Raw genomic sequence first — 15,436 nt, 5'->3', positions numbered from 1 at the left:
TAGTTATCCTTTCTAAATTTATTTAAAGAACCAATTTCCTGTTGTCTCAAACTAGATTTGTTCTTTTTAGCTTAGAAATATTATCAACCTCTCAAATGAGAATTAGTCGCTACATGAACGAAATGGCCTTATTGTAAACTGGAGCAATCACAAACCGAACGGAATAAATAGAAAATACATAGGTAATCAGGAGAAAGCTGTATTGGTGCCGATATCCACGTCCCCCAGGCTTCTAATTTGAAGTTGATTAACCGTCACAAGAGAATGGTATTTGATCTGTTTGATATGTAAACTTTTTTCAACTGATGGGACAAATAACAAACAGACGAGTTTACGATTCATTCTTCTTTCACTTTTGATGTTTTATGTTCTTTTTTCCTCTTTTTTTATTAAATCATACAATTCAAAATTACTTGTAGGGGCCATCAGACGTGTATATTCGTTGAAATCTCGAATTCGATTTGTTTTCCCTAACGATCTTCTATCTTGTCGTCGCTTGAAAATAAAGAAAAAATTCTACTATGTCCTTGTTCGATTTCATTGTCATAAATGAGACCATCTCACTCCAGTGGACCCGATTTTCTGTAAACTTTTTGGGAAGTCCATCCAGGTTTCTAAGATATCATCTAATAACATATCAATGAAGATTTTAATACAACTATTTTCCCCAATCAAACTTCAGGTGCCCCGGCTCCCAGGATAGGCAACCATGCTTATCTTACGAGTACAAGAACGAACTGTGAAACTACACCAATTCATAGCACTTACTTCACTTGTAAATAGCATAAGAAAAAAATCTGAATTTACGAATGTCGTTAGTTGCAATATGCCTCCAATTATAAACATGGCTTTCTTAACGGAGATATCTACATAGCATCGATAAAATATTTACTTTCAATAAAGAAAGAGGGAACAGACTTTGGGCTTATTAGCAGTCAATCTGCATTTCATCGTTTTCTTTGTGTCCGGCGACAATCAGAAGCACATGCGCGTGTCTTTGAAGGAGAAAGAGAACCAAATAAGCGTGTCTAGCTACATGATGTCAAATGGAAGTCATGTTTCAAAGGGTTTCCAAATGGAAGAAAATTAATTTTTTGCTACGGTATTCAGATATTACCCCAGTAAAAAAAAGCAAACATACATTATTGATATTGAAAAGAAAAGAGAACATCTGGATACATTTCAAAAATGTATAAAATAGTTTTCATTACACTTTGGAAATAAAATATGACATGTTATTATATAGGGAAGTTCTATCGCTTCCGAGGTATTGGACATGGTCTTAAGGAAGGAAGTGGGCAATTCCTGTATATTTTTCGCTACAATGGAGTTCAAATTCTTTGCTGTTTGTGATCGTATCACAGAAAACGGCTCGTCTGGTTTTAAATGAATTATGGAGCATAGTACCTACTTCAATTGTTTTCATCAATTGTTATTTTTGGTTTGGCTACACTATATATAGTTCTCGAGATCTAAGGCCTAAAAGAAAATTTTTGCCTGAAATATATTGAATCTCTTGATCCATAAAGGGTCTTGAAAGTAGACTAGATAGACTCTATGACCAATTTTCAGTGTTAACACTTTCAAAATTATATTTGCAGAAGATATTAATATATATTAAAAAGGATAATAACAAATGGGACGTAATAAAACAGAAATATGACAACAGAACGTAATGCAACGTAATAAAACAGAAGTATGCATATAACCAGAAATGTGACAAACAATAATTTTGAAATTAAAGCAACGAGCAAATCTATAACTCAATACCAAACATATTACAGAACTCCGAAGATCTGTAACGAACTCCCACTCCGAATCAAAGAGGAAAGTAATTTCAAAGCATATAAAAGGCTAATTTTACAGTGGTTAAAAGAATCACAAAGTATTTAAAATCTATTGTTAGCTAAAACTAAGAATTATAAACCTCATATGTTACGGTAAGAAAACAAATAAATAAAACATGAGAATCAGGCTCACACACAAGCATTTTCTTTTCTGTATTCTTTGCATAAGAAATACAAAAATTTCGTAATAGAAATAAGTGCATTGAATTAATCTGCCCGACACAGGAAGTTAGACATGACTTCTGAATGTCCAAAGTCCTGTCATCTATAAATACCGGGTACGTTAAACTCTGTTAATAAAGGGAATCTAGGAAGTCCGTCTTCCTTTGGAGAAGTAATAGCACTTATAAGTAGGAAATTTGAGTTGCTAATTTCAGTAGCAGTTAATTTATTCTTATACTTTTATTTTATTGAATTAATATTTTCTATATTGTTATTTTTTATAATTTGGTATGTTTATGTATTTTTATGTATATTCTTTAATATATTGGATACATCCAATACATACATTTTCTTCTTTCTTTAAAAAATAAAATAAATAAAACAAAATTGATTCTCAACCTAATTCCTATCTTGACCTACTTGTGTGAGTGCAAGCTTGAGTGACCACGAGCCCAGTTAAAAGAGGTGAGTGCGAGCCCAAGTGACCGCGAGCGGTGAATGATTGCGAGAACAGTCGATGGAAGCGCGAGCCCAATTGAAGTAACTGAGCGCAAGCCCAATTGAAAGAAGTGATCTAGAAAGCAAGAGAGCCTAGTTCATTTTTTTTTTTTTTTTTTTTTTTTTTGTAAATAGGCTGTTTTCGCTCACACGGTATTTGAATACGCTGTTTTTGTCCTTGCGCGGTTTTTATTCACGCTCTGTTTTTGTCCTTGCGCGGATTTTATTCACGCTCTGTTTTTGTCCACACGGTATTTGCATGCGTTGATATTGTCCTTGCGCGGTTTTTGTCCATGCGCTGTTTTTATCTCTATATCTATTTAACTGTGAAGAGTGCCTGTCAATTATGCAACCTGAAATTCAGTAAAGACATTTGGGTTGTCAAAGTTGTAATTATTCGTGACTCATCTTTTCTAAGGATGTCTATAAAAATTGTAAACAGTCTGTGGCAGTGGTTCTCAACCTAATTCATATCTTGACCCGTTTGTGTGAGTGCAAGCCCAAGTGACCGCGAGCGCCAGTGATTGCGAGAAGAGTTGAGGGAAGCGGTCGGAAGCGCGAGCCCAATTGAGGTAAGTGATCGCGAGGCCGAGTGAGCGCGAGCCCAGTTGAAAAAGCGAGCTCGAGCGCGAGCGAGCCTAGTTCAAAATGTTCATCTATCGTTTTTGTCCATGGGCTGTTTTGCTCACGCGGTATTTGCATTCGCAGTTTTTGTCCTTGCGCGGTTTTTGTTCATGCGCTGTTTTTGTTCAAGCGGTATTTGCATGCGCTGTTTGTCCTTGCGCGGTTTTTGTTCATGCGCTGCTTTTGTCCACGCGGTATTTGCATGCGCTGTTTTTGTCCATGCTTCATTTGTCCTTGCGCTGTTTTGACCGGATACCCTAGTTTCAATATTAATTGAGAAGACACACGCCACACAAACCAAATTCCTTGACGTGGTGTGGACGTGATATTGGTACTTCTTTCTACCAGTAATTATGAATGAATTGAGAAATGAGAGTAAAGTGTTTAACGTCTTAAATCGCAGCACTTTCTCTTGAATTTGCCTGAAACTGCATACAAATTATCCTAGTTTATTTGAAGGTTATTAGGTAAAGAACTCGATCTTAAGGAAACCCTATATAAAAAAAAAGCCCTACTACAAGATGTTACCAACATAAGCCTCAATATTTGTGGAATTCATTCTTAAAAATTGTGAAATTTAGTAGTGAATGTCACAAAAAGAAGCTTTCAAATCAAGCAGGATTTATTTCTACTTTTTCGATTTCCAACATCTTTCCATATTTTTTTACTGAAGTTGAAAATCGCTGCTGCTGTGTATAACAAAATAATACTCTTTCAATAACTCTGGCTGGTCATATTCCTTTGTGAGCTGAAACACTAGGGCACTTTAGCAGTAGCGGATCTAGCCTGGGGAAGCAGGACCCAGCCACCTCCCCAGTTTTTTAAATTACAAATATAATTTAAGCTACTATTTAGGCTATATGTTCTTGAAAGTTTGTAAACTCATGATAAATCTATCATAGACTAAGTTCTGGCTGTTCTCCCTAGCTTTTACCCTCTAGATCCGCCACTGGTGTTTAGTTTGTTTTGAATAGATGAAATCACAAATTTAATTTCGTACTGTGAAGATTTCTCTTTATGTAAAGAAGACCACGAGTCGAAACACAACACTGTTTGTTTCTTTTATATATAATAATTTCCTTCAAAAAATAATTTTGTTTTGTATTTAAATTCTACAGAGCATACTATTTTCCTGTCACCGAAGGACACTCTCTTGAATATACGTATAATATAAAGATGTATTGTTTTTATAAGGAAACGTGGAAGTGTTTACTTGTATGTTGCTTACGTAATCATATCTATTCTTTCAGGTTAAAAAACCATGACGATTTACCATACATCACTCGTGGCCATCTTCGTAGTATTGTTTATTCCAGGTAAATGTTCATTTCTTCTCATACAAAGAAAATCTAGTTTTCTTTTCCTTTATTCTATACCGTTTGATCTCCTCTCTCCTCTTTAAGTGTAAGTTTGAATGTTGTGTTAAGTGAACAATTATTACCTTTGGGTGTAGATCCTCACATATACGTGGGTTGTAAATAAACTACTGACAATAGTGGCGAAAGCAGGGTGCGAAATCGTAACAGTTGAAATGTATGTGGAAGAGGGGAGATGTGTAATATGCAAATATATAATCCTCGCGCTTGAATGCTTCGACGTAGAGAGTTCACACATTTGAACATCTATAATTATTAAACGACATAAGATTAGGGACACTGCTAATCACTAGATCATCCGTTAATTACATATAAAATATATGCTAATCTATATATTAATAGCGGTGTCTAAAAAAAAAAAAAAAAAAAAAAAAAAAAACACTTCAGATCCAAATTGAAAGTGACTATGTTTGTGACTTAATCTCTTGAACCACCCAATCGAAGTCGATCAAATTTTCAAGATAGATGAAGTTCGAGCCTGGGAGTGTTTTTAGCTATTCATTTTGACGGTAGAACTTAGGGGTGGGGGGAGGGGAATTATAAGAAAATATATAAAACTTAATAATTCTAGAACCAAACGACCAATCTCGATCAAATTTTCAAGATAGATAACGTTCGTGTCTGGTATGGATTTTACCATTTCACTTTCACGCAATAACGTAGGGAATCGGCAGATATACAAAAATCAATAAATATAAAAATAAAAGTGACCATGTTCGTGAGTTAATAACTCTTGAACCACCCGATCGAACACAATCAAATTTTCAACATAGATTAAGTTCGAACCTGGGAAGTTTTCTATTATTTCCTTTTGATGGTAGAACTTAGGTTAGAGGAAGGGAGGAGGGTAAATATATGAAAATGAATAAAACTTATTAACTCTTGATCTTGAACCACCCTACTGATCTCGATCAAACTTTCAACATAGATAAGGTTCAGACCTGGGATGTTTTCGTCATTTTGCTTTGACAGCACAATGTAGGGGAGGGGAAGGGGGACATATATGTTAAAAAAAATAAAAATAAAAGTGACTGTCTCTGTGACTTCATCACGCTTAAACTACCGAACCGATCTTAATCAAATTATCAACATAGATGAGGTTCGGACCTGGAGTAGTTTTTATCATATCCCTTTGACAGTAGGACTTAGGGTAGGAGAAGGGGAAAGGATATATATATAACTTAATAACTCTTGAACCATCTGACCGATTTCGATCAAGTTTTCAACATACATGACATTCGGGCCTGGATAATTTTTATCATGCCGTGCCCCGCAACATGGGGAGGGGAAAGGGATATATAAAAATCACAAAGAATGACCAATATCAAAGAGCACTTTACTAATAGTAAAAACGGAACATATTACTATTTTTCCTTAATTTAACCCAGCGAAATCGGGGTGCGTCTTAGGTTCGAACGTCTTAAATTCGAGTAATTATCGAGAAATTCTTGATTAACGATATTATTAACGTGTTATTAAAACTACTTTGCTAGCCATAAATATTTTTAATTTTGTGTCATATGCAATCATTCAGACAACAATAGTGTCCTGCGCTTGCGCAGGACGTGCGGGTTTGCTAGTTACATATAATTACTATAATTATTTTGCGAATTTTTGACAAAAGTGTAACTTTGTTTAGCCCTCAATAATTTATATTATTCCAAAAAAGTATTAACGGAGAAATTTTACAGCAAAATATATTAAGTAAGGAATTCTCCCTCCCCAGGAAATCTTACCTGGCCGGAAGTGTAGTGTTATTTCAGATTTTGCTGTGGGGAGGTATTGTCCATCGAGAAGAGAGTTCCAAGTTTTTTTTATTAGTATACAGTTGATTAAAAAAGCACCTATACTCAAATTCAGGGGAGAGGCATTTGCTTCCTGCCTTTCCAAATGACCCCCTGATCGGAAGGCGAATATACACATGATTGTGCGTGAAGTGAGTCTGAAAATTGATAAAGCAAACCATTGTCGAGGTTTTTAAGTGCCAAAACTAGTCGGTAAAACGAGTAATTGTGGTACCATGCATTGTTGAAATGACCCATGTTGTGTGAGGTGTCCTTAAGTATGTGTACGAAACTTGTCGTGGATTATTGGATAGAAATCCACGACTCATGTCAAAAATGCACGTCAGTATCATGAAGGGCTGCAGGAAGAGTGTAACAACAAGTCGATGCAGTATTGGATGCAGAAGTGTCATTTAGGAGACGTAGACAATTACCCCCTGATTTTTACATAGGCCTACATATACAGTATATTAATCAATATTATACTAATATAAGCCAGTCAAATTAGTCCAGAAAAAGGCCATGTCTTCAAAAATTTAGGGTAACGCCAGAAGTGTTTTTAATTCACTTGAGACGTGCAAATAAGAGTAAAAAATTGAGTTTGCAGCATTTTCTCAGTGGTGCTTCATACGCTATAGTCAAGAAGGCACATTTCTGCTTTTTGTTTCAGGTTTACGAAAATAATTCGAAAACAAGCATTTCTGGTCACAAGCTGCTATGCTCAAAGTTGTAGAATATTAACTGCTGCATCGAATGAGTACCTAAATTTTGAAATTGTAGCAACAGCAAAATATGGTCAAAATCGTCACTTAATAATGGGAAAATATAGAATTTGGAGATTTAAAAAAATAGTAATAATACATTTGTCTTACTTTCGCTTCTTTGACTTCGGAAACCGATCATGTCAATCTACTCCTTCTCATAGTTAATGTTTACTTCATAAAACATTATTCTGCATGTTATTAATGTTGCATATCTGCACACGTTTTGTTTAATTGATAGTTGAAAAAACGTAATTTAAAAAAATATATATAAAATAATAATTGCAGCAGGCATAATGGTTCTGCAAATGTTTACTTTTCATGAAAGTGAAGCTAGTGATTGTAGAAATGTAATAATGTTTTTTTTAAAATAAAAAATAAAAAAGATAGTTTAGCGTCACTAAGTTTTATTTTAAAACAAAAATAAATTCAAATTTTGCAATGGATACGCCAAAGTTGATACAAAGAATCATATAAACGGTCCTCAATACAAATTTTTCAACATAAAAATACAGAAAATCAAAGAATGCAATACATGAATAATCAATACAACGAATTTACTATTTTCTTCTTCATTCGCAATAAGATGAACAGGGGCTTTCCTTTTCGAAAGTTTCATGTTCTGTCGTTTCGATGTCTGGATCAAAATTAACGTCAACTTGGAGATTTTCGTCTGGAGATGGGGAAATTGGTGCATATGTGTCTTCTGCACATCGAGCAATTGACCTCTGGTTTGTGGCAAGAGTTAGGTATCCAACAACCTTTTTCACAAGTACATGAAGCCTTGTTTAGTAATTCTTGTGGTGTTGCTGGTTGATGTATGGTATTTGGAAGGACACTGTGTTTGATGGCCTTCCAATCACACTGCTGCGTGTTGAGGAAGTTGTTATTTTTCAAACTTGCAGCTGGAAATAAATCCCCAGGGAATACTAGCAAGCAGCTGCCTCGTTGGAGGCAAACATGCCAATTTGAAGTAATGTTTTGAAAATACTCTCTAGAAGAGTTCAAGGCGTGTCTCATTCAATAATTCGGTAATGCTACTAGTACACAATGTCACAGCAAACTTGTCTCCTGCCTCAGCAACATGATCTGATGAGGGGTCAGAGTCCATGAATGCTGCTACTGTTCTCTGTAGGTTGGTGTTTTTCTCAATTTTGTTTCCCCTATTTGAAATATACGGACGTGGTGTCACATCCACCGAAGGTATTCAAGAATACAAAATTCTCCTTTGCTTCTTAGACAGCTTTTACTAGGACTATACATCAAAGTATCTTGGTGTCCTTTTCTAGCCTTCAATAAGCCAGAAGAACCAATCGATCGATGTTCTCCTCCACAATGAAAACACTTCCGCCCCGTTTAGCGAGATCAGTTGCGGTGCTGACAATCGAGGAATCTGCGTCTTCAACGGCCTGCTTGACATAAAAACGTTGACCTGTCAATTTATCAGTAAGCATTGATATCAAATGTTTTTTTTATGTGTTGAGTTGATTTTAATGTCCCTTTCAGTAGCGAGGCTATGTGAGACGGGACCTACTGATTAACGTGGAAAACGAACCACATGAGCTCCAGCCAAGAATCGAACCCGGATCTCCTACGCCAAATGCGCGTACGCTAACCGCTTAGCCACGAAGGAGCTCAAAAAACGCTTTTTATGTGGTTGTTTGACAAGAACAGTTCTTGTAGCATCATCACTGTCATAGTATTATCAAACACAACTGAAGCTGAGACGAGTTAAGAGCTCTTAGCATTCATTCTGCTGATTTGATGCTTGTCTATGTTGGATCTTAAGGATAGCCATCAAATACAATGGTAGCATTGGGCCTATAGTAACTCTTAACGTAGTTCACTTTCTTGTCAATGATAGATAAAACTGCTCCTTAGTGTGCCACGCAACTTGGTGTAAGAAGAATCCTCGATCGACGACGTAATCTGTATTGTTTATATCAGTAGCGCTGACTGGAATGAACAAATTATACATAGCTGATTTGCGTGTCTTACACATTCCCACGTCATTCAAAAGGGATAATGGATAAGGGACTAATTCAAATGCGAAATATGCTTTCAGCTGTCCTTGTGATTTCACACGGACAGGAATTCTTCGGAGAGTCATATCAAGGACTTGTTCGTCATTGATGTTGACAGCACACTTCACCTTTTGCAGTAGTGGAGTGTATTGGGTATCCAAACTGCTGGGACTGGGTATCCATTTGGTAAGTAACCCCGTCTTACGGTGTATATATATATATATATATATATATATATATATATATATATATATATATATATATATATATATAATATAACTTGTATTTACTTAAACAAAATTCAATGGCCTATAACTCGGGCAGCAAAGGGTTTCACTTGAGCAAATTTGGAATGGTGAACACAGTAGGTGTGTGAAATATTACTGTGTGTAGAAGTTTAGTTTTCGAGCTTTCGGGCCTTATGCAGAGTCGTTCTGACGCTTGATTAGTACCTTACTAAAGAGTTCGACTAACATATGTTTCCTGCAGTAGTCAGGCCTTTAGTATGATGCTAATCATACGTCAAAACGACTCTGCATAAGGCCCTTTGTCTCAAATTTAAAAAAAAATTGGACTTACTTTTAAAAATAAGTTCAAATCCCAACTCTGATGGCCACTAGAGAACAAAAGATATGCACACACACCATAATGTCTCGTATATGTGCAAAATTAATCGAGTTCTAAAATCAGGTCAAATTTTATGAAGGTCGGATGAGCTCCTTCTTTGGCCTCTAAATAGCAATTAGTTCGCCCTCTCTCCTGTGCTAGTGACTAGTACATGTGCCTTTAGCAGGTGTGATTAAGGATTCGATTCCCGGTAGGGGAGCAGGAAATCTTGATTTCACTGTCATTTAGTTTTATTAATCTATTATTTATTTATATATATTTCTGGGCATTACCGACATCTATGGCCTTAAGCTCGTCGCATATAATTGTAGGAATGTATATCTTGAGAAAGCCATGAACGCAAAGTTTTTACGGCGGAAAATGAAATAAATAAATAAATGAATGACGTTCATCGATGATCACACTATCTGGAGAAGGGCAAGGAAGGAAGAGGCCTGGGACCTGTATGTTAGGTATAAATTCGCAATTTGTCTGATGTGAATAAGAAAAACCCAGAAGAAACTTCACTCAGAATGGCTGATCTGAAAAAGCTGTTACACTTTTTTGACCGAGTGTCCCCACGAAGAATCGAACCAGGACCGCTCGAGCTACGCGGAGCGACTAATTTTATTAATTATCGATCTTCTTTAGCCTTGAGGGCGTGGGATGTTAAACTAAAAAAAATAATTTCATTTCGTAGAATTTTTTTCTTTCTTCGTAAATTGGACTAAATAAAAGCCCTAACTTTGATGGCCAATAACTCGGGAGCCAAAGGTACCCATTTGACAACATTTGAAATGATAGTAGACTTTGAGCTCAGTAGAAAGAAATACTTTCTTGTGCAGGTCATTGGTTCCTGACTTATTGACCATTTTTGCGGTTTAGATTCATTCAAGAAAGCTGTTACACTTTTTCGATCGAGTATTCCTACTTTAATGTCCAATAGCTTGGAAACCAAAGGTCTACACACTATAATATTTTATTAACCGACTTCAAAAAAGGAGGTGGTTCTCAATTTGTCCCGTTTATATATATATTGTGGGTACGTTCACGCAGACCCGACGAGAGGGTGGGGGAGCCGAGGCTCTTCCCCAGGGGCCCGGACTGCTTAGGGATTCGGCGAATGCAGAAAGTGTTATAACCCTTATGTTAAAGAGAAAATTGCTATAAATATTTCCCGTATTTTTTTAAAAAATATGTTTACCTCGATATCGTATAATGTTCATTTATTTATTTATTGTTAGATTGTTTATTAGTTCTTGATTTTTTTGCTATGTGTGTGCACAAAAAGAGAAAAGTATCCTTTACATCACTTCCTGTATCAAAAGAAAATATTTTCCTTCTGAAAAGGAAGCTGGAGCAGTAGCACAAACAGAAATTCCGCTCACGAAACACAAACACTGAGCGCATGAAATGAAAACGGTTAGCTTCGTAACTTTTAAATAATAAACCAAGGTCAAGGTGATAAGTGAAAACTTTACGCACTGTACTAGACTGAGCGACGGACTGGCTTTAATTACAGGAACACTGGTTGAATCATTCCAAAATTATAAGGAGGTATATAAAAAATAAGCATTTTCATGTACAGATTATTCTTTTATGTTATTCCTTCGGAACATATAAAGTTACATGTTTTGAAGAATGTGGCTATTGTTTAATATAGTTAAAATACTTAACCATTGTGGTTTTAGAAGTTCTTAAATTCAACCCGGATCCGGGCCGGCTACTGCATATTTTAAGCGCCGTGACTGAGGCCCAGAGCTTTCCTAACCAAGGCTGGATGAGAGACAAGCTGCCAAATATTACTCTATAATTGTTGATCCAACCCCTGATTCCGCATATGTTGAACAGACAGTTTTCATTTTACGGTTTCTGAGTTTAGTGATTGATGAATAACAGAAACAGAAATATAGCCTTTGATGATTGTCACCAGAAAAGTGGAAATGCAATAGCAGATCTTATTTGTGTTACCCTAGAAAATATTTTATTGATTTGATTTGATTTTCAGTTTAGCGTCCCTTTTGAGCAGCAAGACCATATGAGACGTGGACCTACAGTTTAACGTGGAATCCGAATCACATGAGCTCCCGTCGGGAATCGAACCCGAGTCTTCCACGCCAAAGGCGCGTACGCTAACCGCTTAGCTACGAAGCTCTACCCTAGAAAAGAATAACATTCCGCTTAGTAACTACAGAGATGACAATGGAAGTAATATGAATGAACAGTACAAGGGTGCGCAAAGTCGGATAGTCAGATAAAAATCCTCTAACCTTATTTCTCCTTGTGCGTGCCATACTTTAAATCTTTGTGGTGTTGAGGCAGCTGAAAGTTGTCCTGAAGCTATTAAATTTTTGGTACTACAAAAGTTGCATAATATATTCAGTTCTAGTCTTCAGAGATGGGATTTAATTAAGAAAGGAATTGGATGCTCTGTTCAAAGCATGTCAGATACACATTGGTCTGCAAGCGTAGCATGCGTGAAGCCATTTGCAACTATTCTTCCGAAGGTAAAAGAATGTATCATGGATCTGAAAGAGCTCAAACTGAGTGCTGAAACTCTGTATGATATAAAGTTACCTAAACACGTTTGAGTGTATATTTATACAATCAATTTGGTTTAAAATATTGACAGTCATCAACCACATAAGCGTTGTCTTGCAAGCAAGAGAAATTACTTTGGATGTCGAAGTTGACAATACTACAAGTTTGATAGAAGATCTAATACTACTACGCAATAAATAGGAAAACATTTTGGAAGAATGTAAACTTATAATCTAGGAACGGCTTTAGATTTTCCAGAAAAGCGCATAATCAGGAAACGTTTAGCAGACAAGTGTTGAAGAACAAGAAAGAAACAGCCTCAAAGAAATTTTCAGTCATTTTTTTAATTCTGGATTGTGTTACATTCAACCTTAAATGCCGCTATAAGACCAATATATGATCTAAGCACGAAATTCGATTTGTTATGTAAGTATCCAATGTTGAGCAATGATGAACTTGAGGGAAAAGAAAGAACGTGGTTAGAACTATACAGCGATGATGTATTAGATGATATCATTAACGAAATGATTCGTCTACCAGCGATTCAATCTGCCAACTTCAGTGCTGCTCTGACACCATTTCAGCTGCTTAATACATTTCTTGACCAAAAATTTGACAACATTTTTTCGAATGTTATTATTGCTCTTCGTATTTTTTGTACTTTACCATTGTCTGAAAGATCGTTTAGTGCACTTGCAAGAGTAAAGAATGACCTTCTGTCATCGATGACTCAACAATCCGACTTGGAAACTCAGTCTACTTTAGCCCGTCAGCTAAACTTTTAGTGATATCATAGAGTAATGATTAGTAAAATTTCGTTTTGGTCGAAAACTACGAAAATTGGTCGCAATTGTCAGTAAAGTTTTCAGACTAAAATAACTAGAATAATGAACTTTACTTGTTCATAACCAATGTCGCAGGCCGTAATTGTCGCTACACTGTATGTTTACGTATGATTCCGTAACACATAGACCGAATTTTTAAAGAAAATATATTTCTTCGCGCATGTTTCGTAGGCCGACCAATTTTATAAGAAGTTAGCGTCCTGTCTTTAGTTTAGATATCTAACTAAACCACTGGAGTAAGGAAAAATTGGGAAAAAAATTAAAGAACTTAAGAGGAAAAAACTCACTAGAAAGTTGAAATATATATATATATATATATATATATATATATATATATATATATATATATATATATATATATATATATATATATATATATATATTAACCGGCTTCAACAAAATCCCTAAAAATTAGAAATAACATAAGTACTGAAAGCAAAAAATAGTAAAACAACATTTAAGAACAGAAAGTAATTAATTACCATTAACTAAAAAAATTTAAAAGTTTGTGCCAATCCAAACAAATCAATGCCTAATGTATCAGTTTTGCACGAAATAATGTGATTGGTTTGCCACGAACTTCCAAATTTTTTAGTTAACATTAGTGAGTTTTTTTCTGCTTTTAAGTTCTTTATTATTATTATTTTCAGCTTTTAGCACTTTTAGTATTTTCTAATTTTTAGGGCTTTCGTGGAAGTCGGTTAATATTGTTTATTTGTTAAAATGTTTTTATATGCTTACTAAGCTCGTGAAGGTCTACTATCACTCCAAATGTGGTTATGATGAAATCGACCGTCTACGATATATATTCTTGTGATTGATATTTTCAGAAAAATAATAAAATGAAGCATGAAAAAATGCCTCCTCTGCTCAAAAATTTGTATTGGAAATGTGGTGAGAAAATAAGTTTCATGCATGGTGACCTTCCTTAAAGTTGAAGAAAATGAGTGTTGTGAAAATATTAATCAAAATGTTAATGTTCGTATCATAACTAAATGTTGAACGCTCAATCTAATGGTGAAATCTTCAAATTCCGCAACAGGCTGAAATCAAATTTGTTAAATGGATTTTTAAAGTCGAAAAATACAGTGTACTTATTTGAACTTAATGCTTTCGGCTTGGAATTTCATCGTGCTTAATGGATTTTACATATTTGGTTTTGGATGTGCAAAGTAAAGTACTAAAACTGATATAGATATATGGTTTATGTTATTCGCATTTCTGATAACCAACTATGATATTCTCCAGATATAAAACTACTTAAAATACGTATAAAACTACTTAAAATCTACTACTACTTAAAAACTACTTAAATAATGTTATCTACATAGGGTACGTTTTTAATTTAATGCAGTGAAAGTTCCATCAAGTTAGTTTCACTTATAGTCGCTGGAATAGCCAATAGGCGTATCTCAAATTTCAATACTTTACTTCACTTTACTCGACTTACTATTTTTCGTGATACGGCAAATGTGTTTTCGCCTTAAAATTCGCTTTCTCATCAACTCGATATCTCAGAAATGAAGACTTCGTCGCTGATGATTCTTACAACGATCGATAGATCTTGTAAAATCGTATGACGATATAAGATACTGGTGCTAAGTTAAAATGGCATTTTTTTTTAGATATGCCTACCCTATTGGTTATTCCAGCAATATATTATAATATGCACATTTACTTGAAAATAATAATGAAAGTAACACGCGGTCAGAAAGCTCATAAATATTAAGTTATTTTATGGCAATTTGTTCGGAAGTTACTAACAAAAGAACATGTAGGTCGTATGCATACAATTTTGCCGGTGACTGCACAATTATGTTCAAAGAAATTTAACATCAATCTGTTTCCCAGAAGCTCTATATCTTTATCCCTAACAGGATTACAGCATACTTCTTCTTTATAGTTTGGATACAAAACCCCGTGGGACGAAATCTCGAATAGGACATAACTACTCCAGAACTAAATTTGGCCATAACGATTTCTTCGATGTAGACGGTTAAACATATTGCTGTATGTATAAATCATATATTAGAAAATAACACATAATTGCTTTCTAAAAATGGCGAAGATCATTTCCAACATACGCACAGAAAATAATAATTGTAAATAATGGACTAGCCATACAACACAAGCGATTTTATTAATCTTTACAAAGAGAAAAAAGAAAACTTAGCAGTTGCTTCCCTGCATAGATTAACATACTATACATTTCCTTCGAAAAAAGTCTTCGTAGTACATGTTCATAATTTGACTAAAATACAAATATGTGATGGGTAAAATTTCCTTTGATTTGAATTTATTTTACGATTTTTTGATGTATTAATTTATTTTGAACGCGTTAATTTGTTTATGCTCCTCCACTTCCTCC

The 15,436-nt window shown here is 35.1% G+C and overlaps 1 protein-coding gene across 4 annotated transcripts in view; it reads left to right on the top strand.

Moving 5' to 3' along the window:
• Positions 1–15,436, top strand: part of LOC145664381 (phenoloxidase-activating factor 3-like) — a 68,985-nt gene that overhangs the window by 33,000 nt on the left and 20,549 nt on the right. For all 4 annotated transcript variants that reach the window (XM_081731042.1, XM_081731044.1, XM_081731040.1 and 1 more), the window contains exon 2: positions 4,382–4,447. In XM_081731042.1, the coding sequence (XP_081587168.1) occupies positions 4,393–4,447 (55 nt within the window). In that variant the 5' untranslated portion in view covers positions 4,382–4,392. The remainder of the gene's footprint in view (positions 1–4,381; positions 4,448–15,436) is intronic.

This window comes from Thermobia domestica, chromosome 11 (assembly GCF_964235325.1).
Source record: "Thermobia domestica chromosome 11, izTheDome1.hap1.1, whole genome shotgun sequence".
NCBI lineage: Eukaryota > Metazoa > Arthropoda > Insecta > Zygentoma > Lepismatidae > Thermobia > Thermobia domestica.
Note: the sequence above shows the minus strand (reverse complement) of the source record. Positions and strands in the feature narration are given on the sequence as shown.